The sequence below is a fragment of the Mauremys reevesii genome, linkage group 2 (genome assembly GCF_016161935.1).
Source record: "Mauremys reevesii isolate NIE-2019 linkage group 2, ASM1616193v1, whole genome shotgun sequence".
Classification (NCBI taxonomy): Eukaryota; Metazoa; Chordata; order Testudines; family Geoemydidae; genus Mauremys; species Mauremys reevesii.
In genome coordinates this window covers 33,000,440-33,014,678 of record NC_052624.1, presented here as the reverse complement: position 1 = coordinate 33,014,678, position 14,239 = coordinate 33,000,440, and the positions used below count along the sequence as shown (strand labels likewise).

General features: G+C 44.7%; 1 protein-coding gene across 1 annotated transcript; it reads right to left on the bottom strand.

Moving 5' to 3' along the window:
- Positions 1-390: 390 nt before the first annotated feature.
- Positions 391-13,846, bottom strand: LOC120397380 (patched domain-containing protein 3-like). The gene is given in 5 exon segments (XM_039523121.1): positions 391-2,843; positions 3,484-3,629; positions 11,968-12,037; positions 12,040-12,088; positions 12,678-13,846. Coding segments are annotated over 5 exon segments (2,985 nt in total). The 5' UTR covers positions 13,551-13,846; the 3' UTR covers positions 391-996.
- Positions 13,847-14,239: the final 393 nt, after the last annotated feature.

Sequence of the window (14,239 nt, the reverse complement as noted above, 5' to 3'; positions counted from 1 at the left end):
AACCATTGCGTGCTGACCTCAACTGTGTCCCTGGAGAACACATTTCACTCTGAAACCAGCATCTGTATGTCCATCCAATCTACTGCGTTTTCTCCAGTTGGAGGTCCTGGGGTGCTTCTGCTGGGGTGCTTCTGCTGGGGTGCAACTGTTCCTGAGTTGCCAGTTGCTGTAGTACTTAAGTGCTGCTGCTGCTCCTAGGCCTGGTTTTCAATCAACCACTTTAAAAATCTGTCTGCTTCCATGGTAATATAGTGCACCCTACATTTAAATTTCATAAGAAAGAACACTATGAGAAAGCCCAAATAATGCTGGCACAACTTAACATGCCCTGGATTATATTTCTTTTGAAATATTTACTGGTCATTTAACAAAGAATATATAAACTCAACAGAATACACCCAAGAACATATAGCCTTCAGAGAATACAGCAGAGTGGAAAATTTAAGGTTGGTAACTGGATTATGTAAAGTGGGATTATAATAAGTGACAAAATATTACACAGCAGTATGGAACTAGGTGGCGCTCTTAATTAATGATCTCCAAACTTCTTAATATTTTCTGTAGCATTTTGGTAAAGGAAAGTGTCGTTTTGGAAGGGTTTTATCTGGACTCTATTGAAACACTTTTTAAACTTTAAATGTATTTTAACGAAGTGTTTTTGTTTGGTAATCTTTTAATTTTGTGATATCATTTTACCTGACCCACACATTTTCTCTAATGATCTAAGTGCTTATCTAGATGAACAGTTTGTGCATGGCAAACTGGTATAAATCTACTGCACACTTGCATGCTGTGCAGTAACTGTCCACATGGACCCCACTATGGTGCATTAAACGTTCCCTAGTGGGCTTCGAGCTACTCCCATTAAGTGTTAAACCTGAACAGTAGAAAACTGACATTTTCATACAATATAAATTTAAGTCTGGTGATTAATGTTTTGAAACCTACAACATGTACTTTTTGGCTCATATGCTGTATTTTAAATTGTAAATACATTTATGGGCAATCTGGATTTATTTTACCTTCATCATGAAGCTGTTTGATTTGTTTTTGGTAAACCCTTACTGCATTATTCTGATAGAGGAAGGAATTGCTGTCATGATTTTGTGAAACTGGAAAGAAATTGGAGTGGAGGTAGTCACTGTTTGGCTTTTCCATTCCTATATCATTTGGTTGTCTAATAATATTGTCTTCTAGAAAACTGTCTCCATTACTATCAATCTGGTTTTCATAACACCTAACATTATTCGGATTTTGTGTGTTACTAAAGGAGTTGCTGTCTTCTCCTATTGTTTTGATATTTACTCTTTTGTTTGTTGATCTGCCACAAATTCCAAAAAATGTTAAAAATACTGGAATAAAAACAAGACCATGAACAGCTCCAAATAAGATAACGAGAAACATAATCTTAAAAAATGTTCTGAAGATGTAAGCTTGTGCTGCAGACAGCACAATTACTCCTAATATAGTGGAGATAGCACCTTGTATCACTGGGTAGCCAAGAAGATACAGTGCATCAACTGCCTTCTCATTCATAGTTGACTTTTCACTTGAAACAAATGCATAAGATATATGAGCAGAAAAATCTACTGAAAATCCGATGCAAATGACAAGGTTAATCATAGATATGGAATCAAGATTAACATCCCAGTATGTCATGAAACCAGTAACGCCAACAATAACAGAAGCAATAGCAAAAGTTACCCACAAGGAGCAGAGCAGATTGGGAATAAGCAGCAAGGAAATACACAACATGACTCCAGAAGCAATTCCAACATTCTGAATGGTGTTTGGCACTATTACGATATACTGATCATAGTATATAAATGCTGGGTGATATACCATTAATGGGATCTTACAGCCCTTGGCCAGGTCTCTTAATTGGTGTAAAAGGTTTTTCTCATCAACTGCAGTAGTAACGTTCACTGTTTGAATGAAAAAACATGAAGCTGCTATTTCCTTATAGCGAATATCAATGTCCCATTCAAACTCTGGAAATAATTTATATAGTTCAGATAAATTACCCATGAAAAATGCCTTAGTATCTATATTCAGTGAACCAATTCTAGCAACATTTTCATACATTCGTAGCCATGACTCTGAGAGACTCTTGTCCACGTAGGAGTTATTTTCTAAAGACTCCATACAGTTCTCAATGTCATTACGAATGGATAGATTCCAATAAGGTACATTTTCTGTGATAGTGACCATAATCCTAGGACCGTACTCTGAGAAATATTCATCTTCCCAGTCATAGTACCGAATGACATAAGAATCATCACTAGCCAGATTTCGCAGGTCTATACCTTCCTTCATCTGAGTACACCCATAAATACTAGTAGCCAGGAACCCTCCATACAGCAACACCACAAACACTTTGGTCCAGATCTTTGTAAGGAAAGGACCATAATATTTCCTAAAGAATTTGTTCATTGGATGTTCATCTTCTCTCCCAGAAGATTTATCAGAAAAGCTTCCTACACAGCACATGTTGTACAAGCAGGAGCGATGAGGCTGAACAATGTCCTTCACTTTTGTGAAAATTAACCAGTGTCTGTTGCCTTCTTCCCTTCTACCATTTAAAGCAAGAACAGCTCCAAAGAATGTGATGTTGTATAAATAGCAGAAGATGAAAGCAGTTCCTGTGTAGAGACAAAAGGACTTCACAGACTGAAAGGAAGTCATGATCCCTATGTAGAAGGCTAAAACATCAGTGAGAGTGGTGATTGTGATAGACACTGCTGCCTCTGCATAAGTTTCAGCCATCCGCTTTTCAACTTTATTTTTAGGATTAGTCTGTTGCCAGGAGGAGATCATAATGAACATGTCGTCAACACCTACCCCTACAAAAGGGAAAAGGTTAATAGCTTATTGTACATACCATCAACATCAGTTTCTAATGGAAAATAGCAAAAATGCAAAACAAGTAGGTTAAGCCAGTAAATGTAATGAAGAAAGCTGAGCAATAAGCATTGTGTTGACACGAAGTGAAGTTATGGACCCAGAGAAAATACCCCCCCCCAACTCATATATGACCTAATGTATTACATTTCCCATTGCACCTTGCCTTTAGGTGAGATTTCTCTCTCTCATTCTCCCTCTGTCTCTCTCTCATAACATTTCTCTGAAAGAGGAGCATGGCTGGGGCGATAAGGTATATCCCTCATTCATGATATGGAAATATAGAACAGCTTTCAGGAGCATGGATCCAGCTCCAATCTCACACTGAGCTGAATGGCCCTCTGATATTGTATCCTCCTCTATGACCATAGAGACTTGAGCCCTCTCCCCTCCCCCCCCCCTTTTTTAAACATTCTGCACTGCTGAATACCAGAATGGGCAAACACCTTGAAAATGATGAATTTACTCAGTGGTCTTAACTTTTAATTGTGCTGATTCCTGATTCATGCTACGTTAAAATGGTCTCCCGCAAGGCATATTTTGCATTTCCACTTTTTCATCAAACCCATTTTTTTCACTTACCCAGTATAAGAAATGGTGCATTTGCCACAGTCACGACAAATGGTACCCCACAGAACAGCAACAGTCCAAAGCTGCTTAGCACAGCTAACCCAGAAGACAGCACTCCAAATGCTGCAACCCATACTTTATTTCGTACACAGTCAACCCTGGAAAATTGTGTAAAAAAGCATCTTGTTTAGATTTTTGCATGCTTATATATATATATATATATATGCACTAGCATGCAAAATCCTTCTAATATATCCATTATAATTTTTTAATCAAAGCAACTTTGAAAGCATGATTCTGATTAATACTTTACTGACAGCACCAGGAACAAATATGTTAAAATCAGCCCATGGGCCAAATCAGTCCTCAATTTAACCAGCATAACCACAGTGTAGTTGCATGAGTTTAACTGACTGCAGAATTGTTGTACCTCTCTCTTCCCCCATCGTATAGTCGTCCCGGTTAAAGTTGTTTCGTTGTTACGTTGCTGATCAATTAGGGAACATGCTCATTTAAAGTTGTGCAATGCTCCCTTCTAATGTTGTTTGGCAGCCGCCTGCTTTGTCCACTGCTTGCAAGAAGAGCAGCCCGTTGCAGCTAGCTGGTGGGGGCTTGGAACCAGGGTGGACTGGCAGCTCCCCATCAGCTCCCTACTCCCCTAAGTTCCCTGTGCTGCAGCTGCCAGCAGGCTAGCAATTGCAGTTGTCCCTCTCCCTATGTGATGCTCTTGCCCTCTGCCTTGGAGCTGCTCCCTGAGCCTCCTGATTGCTCTCCGGGGGGAGCGCTAATGTCAGGGTGCCCCCCTGCTCCTACACCCCGCTTACCCCTTCTTCTCCATATAGAGAAGGGTGGGGACAGGGAGGGAGAGAGACAGAGAGAGCCTGCGGCAAAAGCTGCTCTCTCAACTTCCTGATCCACTTAAAAAGACAGTGCACTTAAGAGTGGGTCAGCTTACTTAAAGGGGCAGTGTGCATCTCTCTCTCTCCCGCACACAGGGTGTGTGTCTGTCTCTGTCTGCTATGCTGTCTCCCCTGGGCCGGTGCAAGGATGGTTCGCGCCCTAGGCGAAACTTCCACCTTGTGCCCTCCCCGCTCCCCGAGCCCTGCAGCAGCTCCATGCCCCCGTCCCTCAGGCACCCCCCCCCCCGCGGCAGCTCCCCCCCCTGCCCTGAGGCGCCCCCTCTGTGCAGCTCCCCATCCCCTCACCCTGGGGAGCCGTGTGGCCGCTCCCACCCCCTCCACCCTGAGGCGCCCTCCCCGTGGCAGCTTCCCTCCCCGGCCCGAGGAGCCATGCGGCAGTTCCCCGCTCCAGCTCACCCCTGCTCCGCCTCCTCCCCGAGCACGCCGTGGCTGCTTAACTTCTCCCGCCTCCCAGGCGGAGCAAGGGTGAGCTGGGGTGGGGAGTTCCCCTGTGTGCCGCCCCCCCCTCACTTGCTGCAGGCGGCCCTCCCCATGCCCCCCTGCCCCAGCTCCCTCCGCCTAAATGCCGGCGGCGACCGGGGCGGCCGAAGATCTGGCGCCATGGTCGCCACTGAAGAAAATGCCACCCCCCAAATCCTAGTGCCCTAAGCGACCGCCTAGGTCGCCTAATAGGTTGTACCGGCCCTGTGTCTCCCCTGCCCTCCATTCCTGTTGCCTTGTAGAATGTGAGGCTACATTAACAACAATGTATTAACCCTTGAGGGCTCAGCCGAGTGCTAGTTCATCAATTAGCACAGGGGTTCTCAAACTGGGGGTTGAGACCCCTCAGGGGGTCACGAGGTTACTACATGGGGGGTTGTGAGCTGTCAGCCCCCACCCCAAACCCTGCTTTGCCTCCAGCATTTATAATGGTGTTAAATATATAAAAATAACTTTTATATGAGGGGGTTGCACTCAGAGGCTTACCATGTGAAAGGGGTCACCAGTACAAAAGTTTGAGAACCACTGATTTAGCAGCAAGGCATTCCCTGGGAAATATCCCACCCTCTTCTACCCTCTAACTTCACCACCTCAACCAAGCTTCACAATCATCATAGCTACGAACAGTATTAAATTGTTTGTTTAAAACGCATACTGTGTGTATATATATATATATATAGTTTTTGTCTGGTGAAAAACATTTCCCTGGAACCTAACCCCCCCATTTACATTAATTGTTATGGGGAAATTGGATTTGCTTAATATCGTTTCGCTTAAAGTCGCATTTTTCAGGAACATAACTACAACGTTAAGTGAGGAGTTACTGTACAAGGATGGATAAAAGTCAAAGTATTATGATGCCACCTACTGGGAAACAAAGAGTTGTGAACTCTGCCCTGCTTATGTAAACCTCAACCAGATCCTCTTCTTTCAGTTTTCTTTGCCTCCTTGCCTTGGAAGTGTGGAGTCCTTTCTCCAGTTCTCTTTCTCCTTCTCTCTCATTATCTTGCAGAGATAATAAGGGAAAAAAGAGAAGATAAGAAAAAGAAAATGGACATAGGCAAGAAACCTGAGGGCTTTGTTTTAGTCTGGAGGGAAAGAGTGAAAGGCAGAGCTCTGAGCTCTGCCACTGAGCTTCTGCCTTTTGCAGCAAGGGAAAGGCTCAACTAGGGCAGCCATTCAATTGGACATTGTCTCCCACTTCTGAGATAGTTTCCAGGATGTCTAGTCTTTGGCTCTCTTATGAGCAGCAAGTTGGCTCCCATGATGAGAGTATGTGGGCCGTAGCATGCTGCCTCTCTGCCAGACCAATATTAAGCACCCTGCTTCAGGCTGCAGTGCTGCTTCACAGCTTACACAGCTCTGTAATAGCTTCTCTATCCTTCACAGAGTCCAGGGGTCTCCCAGCTGGTCCTCGTGCTAGTGAGTCCAAATCTGATTAATATTATCAGGAGCCAATAATTTTTCTTTTGGCCCCATTGTTTAATACATTGCTTGGAAAAGTATGCAGGTTATGTTGGGAATGTATATCTTAGTTTGGTGTGAAATAAATGCTTTTAGTGCATCTTAGTCCTTCATAAATGAAAACACAAGGCTTGATCTGGCAAGATCCTGAGGACTATCAATCCCCACTGAAATTAACGTGAGTAAAGAGGACTCTGTCTCTGTCTATAGAATCCCTTTATACCATGCCTATCAAGGCAGTATCTAAGCATCTTGCAAGAGATGCTCAGTGGCTCACAGAATTAACCTCTTTAGCTATGAAAATGTCCTGCTGATCATCCACACCTGACTAGTGCATGGCTATAGGAATTGTTGCTTTAAATCTCTCGCAGAAAAGCAGACATGAAAGGGCTGGGGAAAGTTGTAGATTGAAACTTTACAGTGAAGCAGAGAGGAACCAAATTGCTTTAGTGATAATATTTTTTACTTATTCTAATAAAGCTTTTCTGCTCTTAGGATACAGTATTTCTTTCTGTGATTCTTTACATATGCCATATGCCATGGTGTCAGCAGTTGACTAATTCTGGACATAAATAAGAGGAAAAGAAAATGCCAAAGTTCCTGCTCTCCACAAGTCTTGGTAAGCACATGGAATGGCCTGAGAGGAAGAAACACATCACAAGATTCTGATCCATAATGTGTCTTACACAGGGAACAGCAATGCCCAGACAAGTTCATTAGGAGCGAAACTGAAACTGTTTATAAATGAATTAAAATTGAAATTAAATTAAAATGAATTGACAGGTTGCAAATGGGGACTCATCATCAAGCAGTTGTATGCCTAGTGAGGTCCCACTGCGAACAGCTCTTGGCTTTGGACTCTTTATCAATGGCATGGAAGGAAACATAAAATCATCAGTAAGGCTAAGATTTTGTCACGGGTATTTTTAGTAGAAGTCACAGTCAGGTCACGGACAATAAACAAAAATTCATGGAAGCCTGAGACCTGTCCCTGATTTTTACTAAAAATGACTGCGACAAAATGGGGATGGGTGGGGTGGGTGTCCAGCACCCACCGCTGCTGTTGCTCAAGGGTCTCCCACATGCCCCTGGTGGCTCAAAGATCCTGGGTCCCCCACCAACGTTCACACCACCGTGGGCCTCATCTGCTGCCCACGGTGCCTGGGAGCTGCTGGGGTCCCCCTGCTGCCCACGCTGCCTGGGAACTGCCAGGTTCCCCCTCACCCATCACATGTGGTGGTTGGGAGTTCCAGGGTCCCCCTGCTGCCCATGGAGGCTGGGAGTTACAGGGTCCCCCCCCCGCCACTGTGGTAGCTGGGAGCTGCTGGGGTCTGCCCTACCGCCTGTGGTGCCTGAGAGCTGAAAGATCCCCCTGCTGCCTGTGGTGGCTGGGAGCTGCAGGGGCCCCCTGCCGCCACTCAGAACTTCAGGGCCCATGGCTGGTAGTTCTGGTGGGTCTTTGGTGCCTGTGGCAGTAGAGAGCTCCCCCTGCTGGCTGACAGCTCTAGCCCAGCCGCCCTGGGTCTGAAGTGGAAAATGTTACAGAGGTCTCTGGAAGACATGGATTCCATCCTCTGTGACATAATCTTAGCCTTAATTATCACTTATAAAGTTCACAGATTACACAAAGATTGGGGGAATGGTAAATAATGAAGTGAACAGGTTACTGATACAGAGATCTGGATCTTTTGTTAAGCTGGGTGCAAGCTAATAATATGTATTTTAATAAGGCCAAAAGTTAAGGTTAAAGTTATAAAGTTAAAATCAAAAGTAAAGTTATAGACCTAGGAACAAAGCCCATTCTTCCAGGATGGGAGACTCTATTCTGGGAAGCAGTGACTCTGAAAAATACTTGAGGGTCATGGTGCATAATCAGCTGAACATGAGTTGCCAGTGCAATGCTTTGGCCAATAATGATAGTGCATTCCTTTGATGTATAAATGGGAATATCAAGTAGAAGTAGGGAGGTTATATTACCTCTATATTTAGCACTGGTGTGATTTCTGCCAGAATACTCTATCCAGTTCTGGTGTCCACATTTCAAGAAGGATGTTGATAAACTGGAAAGAGTTCAGAGAACATCCACAAGAATGGAAACATAACATATGTGGGCCACATACAATACTACCTGTATGGCCCTGAGGATGTCACATCGGCCTCAGCTCTGTGCGGATTGGGCACAAGCAGCTTGTGAGATGCAGGTTGAGAACCACTGGCCCACACAGTAGAAGCATATGTAGAAAAAGTAATAAGGATATTTGAACATGTCCGTGGAAGAAAAGAAGTCAAGGAAATATGCCAAGCAAGGATGAGTGCCTATTTTCTGGGATCTCTGTTCAAAGACAGCATTCATGTATAGGGTTGGATCTCAAGATTTCAATATTATAGTTAAATTTAAAATTGATTCAGGAGCAGAAACAACCTTGATTTGTAAAGAGGCTTTTAATAAGATAAGTTCTACTCTGATAATTTAAGCAAATCAACTGGAAAAACCCTCCTCAAGGCCAGAAATCTGGATGACTAGTGAAGTTGGTAACTCATCTGGATCTATAATTTCTCGTTAAATATTAATTTCTGTTAAAGAGTGTTTATACAGAAAAAGTATGTATGTGCTGATGGCTCACATGTGAGGATATGTGTGCCATTTCTTTAAATTTTAAAAGATCCTGGACAGAAGCTCTAAAGTGAAGGAAAGAGAGAGAGAGGCAGTATAAGGATAATACCGTTTTCTTTATTCTAATAAAGTTCCTTCTTCAATGTTAAGAAAATGACTGTTTCTGTGACTCTTTAACACTATCACAATACACTCAGTGAGTACATTTTATTAAATAAGAAATGGTAAAACCTCTGAAATATTAAAGATTAATACTGATAAATGAGCTGCAATGAGGAAAATAAAAAATGAGGAATATAAATATGGACATGGACTTTCTTTTGTGCTCACAGAAGAATTGATCACATGGTAGATTTCTGAAATTTGCATTTGTTCCAAAATCTTTCATAAATCAAAAAGGCCATGCTAAAAAATGAACTGTTCAGCCATTTAGATACAGGATTGAGCAAAATAGCTCTGTTGTAAAAGTTAAGTATTTAACTAATGCAAATAAACAAAATTACGGCTAACATATTAATTCCCTGATAGTTCGTAGACCACAAATGGAAGTTCTGAATTGGGGACAGAGGCCAAATTAGTCTATTTGTGTCATGTTTAATCTGACTGTTTAAGAAACTAACTTAAGAAAAGATTGCTTTGTGATTTTAAAAGTTTTAGGGATAGTTATGAAATTAAAGTTATCTTAAATTTGGTTAAGAAAAATATATATTTTCTTTATGATTTAAGGCTAGTAAGGAAAAGGTCCCAATCAACTAGTAAAAGAAGGCTCTGAGAATGATGATTTATAAGAATGTAGTGGGGGAAGGATGTATGGTTCAAAAAGTAACTATAAAATAAAGAGCGGCAATAACAAGAACAAAAAAGGTATCTTAAAAGAAACAAGCACAAATCTTCCCACTCTTCTGCTGGTAGGCAACGGGTGGTGGTGGTGAAGGAGATAAGAAAGGAAGACTAGAAGAAGGAAAGTAAGGATAAACTGCCTCAAATTTGGGATTTTTTTTTTGCTAACGCTAGTAGGTTAGCTGAAAGGGAAAGAAGAGAGCTGTGAATTTGAAGAATCTTTATCAGATCAGGGCCAATCAAGCTGGGACAGACCAGAATGAGAGGACTATTCTCTGGTCTGGTCCATCTGTAAGTATAATTGACCATATTCTTATGGATGTGTGTTACTGTGTTGGATGTAGTAAATTGTTTATTGTCTAGACTTTTTAGATGTGTTTAAAACAATTGTAGAAACAGTAGTTGGCCTTTGGATTTAATAAAGGAATTTATGGTTAAGTTAATGTTTGGTGTTGCCTTATCATAAATAATAACTTCAGCCCAGGGACAGTTAGAAGACTAAACCTTTCCTAATTTAGCTTTTATTAAAAATGGAGAACATATCTTTATATATTTGGAATAGTTCATTTTCTAGTTTTTGTTTTACATGAAATGTTAGTGTATTGAATCCCAAAACCTTCATAAAAATGTTCTAGAGTATTCACAAATGACAAACTACCATAAAGAGATGTTCCCATCCCTAAAACAATGTAAAACTGATAATTTATCAAAACATGAAACTCAGAAAAATGCACATATTCATATTACACCCTTTTACTTGAATATTTCATATGTATTTGTCTTTGTTTCAAAATGTTGTCTTCAAATTAAGGATAACATACTGAAATGTTGATCTTATATAGGCCAAAATTACAGACAGATGCATAGGTGCAGGAGGGAAAGATTTTCACGTTGGAACCTGGCAGCCTAGAAACTCATTTTGGTCACTGTGAACTGCCTCAAATCCATATTTTCAGATTGTCCTGCAACGTAGCAGGAGTAACTAGATACATAGGAAATGGTATCCGCACACCCTGACGGAGGACAGCTTCAGTTGCAAAGAAGCTTATGAATGGCACCCCACTTATTTTTCACTTTCATTCTATTTTGTTCCATTTTGTGTCAGTGTTCAAACTTAAGGTACACAGAAAACACTGCCTAGTCTACACACCTGTGATGGATATTTGAACACCTGCTGTCATGGCCAAGGACCTCTGTACCCAGTATGTGCTTCTGCAGAATTGGTCCCTCTACGTGCTAAATTACTTCAGAAAAATCTGTATAAGTATGGGGGTCAGACTAGATGAACCTTTAGAGCTGATTTTTATTGTCACTCTGCTGCCAGCTGGGGTCCCGGCCGCTGGCCCCACTCAGCCCATTGCCTGCCTGGATGGACAGAACCCTGGGCCGGCAGCGGGCTGAGCGGGGCTGGTGGCCGGGACCCCGGCTGGCAGGGGCCGGCAGATAGAACCCCAGATTGGCAGCAGGCTGAGCCGCTCAGCCCTCTGCCAATCTGGGGTTCCATCTGCCGTCCCCGCTGCCAGTCTGGGGTTCCATCTGCCGGCTCCTGCCAGCCGGGGTTCTGGACGCCACTCCCGCTCAGCCTGCTGCCAGTCTGGAGTTCCATCTGCCGGCCCCTGTAAATCTGAAATGTATTACTGGCACGCGAAACCTTAAATTACAGCAAATAAATGAAGACTTGGCACACTACTTCTCAAAGGTTGCTGACCCCTGGACCAGGGCCTCGTTGTGTTAGGCAAGAGAGTCCTTTCTGAAAGAACTAATTATGAACTCTTCTTTTTCCAGTTGGCTTGATCTAAGTTGGTATTTGTTTGAGGTTTGCAACTCTGAAATGTGGATTTAAATAGATGGAAAAAGAATGTAAATGATTTGAAAAAAACACAAAGAAATCTGTTTGGCATATTTTTAAATTTAGTATTTAGTATGGTTGCTTGGCAAATGTAATCTTTTTTCTAATGTAGATACAGGTCATCAGCAATATTTGAGTTACTAAAACATGAAAAATCTGTATAAGTGTAAGATTCCTTTCTTGTGTGGAGGTCAGACTAGATGACCCTTTCGGTCCCTTTGAACCCTATGATTCTATGTTTGTTTTGATTCATTTCAGTAAAATGAAAAATATATAAATGATATTGAAGAGTAAGTTCGAAAGATAATTAACAGAAGACAAGAGCTTACCTTAAACAAGAAGTAATGGAAAAGGTTATAGTTAGAAAGTATGTTATGGAAAACAAGGGGATCACTTCCTGATATTTCCTTCAAACTCTTCCTGTCTGGATACTGAGGTAAAGTAAGCCACCTGCCACAAAAAAATATAATGGGTTAAATAAAAATTTTCTTTACCCTTGTGTTTTATACATATAATTAAAATATTATAGGAATCGGGTTCAGATTGTTATTTTAGGCACTTTCATTTTAATATTTTAATTATGATTTTAGCTATAATTATCTACTCTGAACCCTAAGCTAAAAATCACATATTAAGAATTGAAAGAAATTAACAAACAGTTAAGTATTAATTAAAACTAATCATACAGTCGAAGAGAAGATGAATGACCCTGCGGCCCGGCCTGAGCGCCGCCGAGCCGCGTGGTGCGGCTCAGGGGCCGGCTTAAAACGGCTCGCGGGTCGGATTCAGTTCGCGGGCCGTAGTTTGCCCACCCCGGCCTGGGGTGAACATTGCAACCTAGCCCAGGGCAGGTGCAGCACAAGCGGCCCCTCCCTTCGGCATTTCAGCGCCTTTCCTCCTAGGCCGGATCCGTGCTTGGGTGCCGGGTTTGGGAACAGAGCCCGGCGCCCCCGAAGCGGGGAGGCTCCAGCCGGAGGCTCCCGTCCCGCTGCACAGCCCGGGGAGGGCTCCGTACCCAGGGGGCTGCTCGGCACCGTACCTGGACAGCGGTGAGATTTAAAGCCTCCAGCTCAGCCGGGATGCGCTTGAGGAAGTTTTCCAGCCACTGCAAACTCCTCTCTCGGTCCGCGGCGTCGTCTTCTCGCAGGTAATAAACCAGCCTCAGGGCTTTGGCTGCCTGCACCCGGGAGGCGCCCGCTCCGCGAGCCAGCTGAACGCCTCCTAAGAAGGTGCCCATGAACACGCGGCTCCCGAACACGGGGTACGTGAGCTGCCGGAGGAGGGGCTCTAGCCGGGCCGGCTCGCCCTGCACGGCCGCCAGGAGCGGGTTGGGGCTGCTGCAGGACCCGTTGCTCCGGACGCACAGGTCCGGGTAGGAGAGTTGTGTGCCTGGGTCCCCCCCGGGAACAGCGAGGCGCTGCACCGCCCCGTCCAGCCGCAGGAGCTCCCCGAAGGCTCCCGCCGTCAGGAGGTTGTTGCCGGAGGCTGAGACCGCGATGAGGGAGGCGAAGGCGCCCTCCGTGAGCAGCCTCTGGCCGGAGAAGCGCTCGGAGTCGCGGGTCGGGAAATGCTCCCGGGCAAAGCGCCGCTCGCTCTTGGCGGGCCCCCCGAGCGGCGTGAACTGCCCCTCGATGTCATTGGCGCGTCTCTGCGGCAAGAAGCGGAAGCCCGCGCCAAGCCCGCCCGAGAGCAGCAGCGAGAGCAGCAGGAAGGGCCACGGGTGGGCGCCGACCAGCCCCCCGAGCCGGGCGAAACGCCGGCTGAGAAACAGGGCAAAGGTGTCGTGCGGGTGCGGGGGGAGGGTCGGTTCGGGGCCGGGGCCTGGTTCTGGGTCCAACTCGGAGCCCATCTTCCCGCTGCCCCGCCTCTGCTGCTGGGTCCCGGCCTTCGCGCCCGGCTCCTCGGGCCCCATGGCCTGTCCGCTGCGCCCCGCTCCTGGCTTCCTGCGCCCCCCGGCTGCTCCTGGCCCCGCTCCCTGCCCCGGCGCGAGCGGGTCCCGGCAGGGGAGATGGGCAGCTCTGCATCTCGCCTGCCCTCATCTGCACTTCGCTAGCTGCCTAAAGCCGCCGCGTGGGAGAGGAAAGAATTGTCTCTAAGCCCTGTGGTTCCATGGTCCTGCTCCTCTAGACACGTAGTGCCTGGGAGGAAAGGAAAAGTGGCGGGTAAAGGCTGTGAATGCCTCTCTGGACTGTTTTAGGTAGCGCTGCTGAAGTACTTGCTCCTCCTTCCAGTGTCTCCTAGATGATTAATTGACCTGGGTAGGGCTTGGGTCATAAGGAAGTTCTCATAAATAATTATTTACCCACAATATCTGGTGACTCCTGGCAATATACTTCCCCATGATCCCCCTGCTGATGTGAGATTATATTGGATAATTCCCTTCCCACTAAACAGATAAAAAGAGAACTACTAAAAATAACCAAGGCCAGGCCCATAGCTAGCAAAGAAAAGGCTGTTAGGCTGCTCTGGGTGAGGCAGTAAAGATTTAAATGCTGCTGCAAAGATCATTTTCATGGTTCATCACTTTGGCTGTGTCACCCCTCTCTGCATCTCATTCCCTGTCTCCCCCTTCCATCACACTGAACATAAGCTACCTGTCTT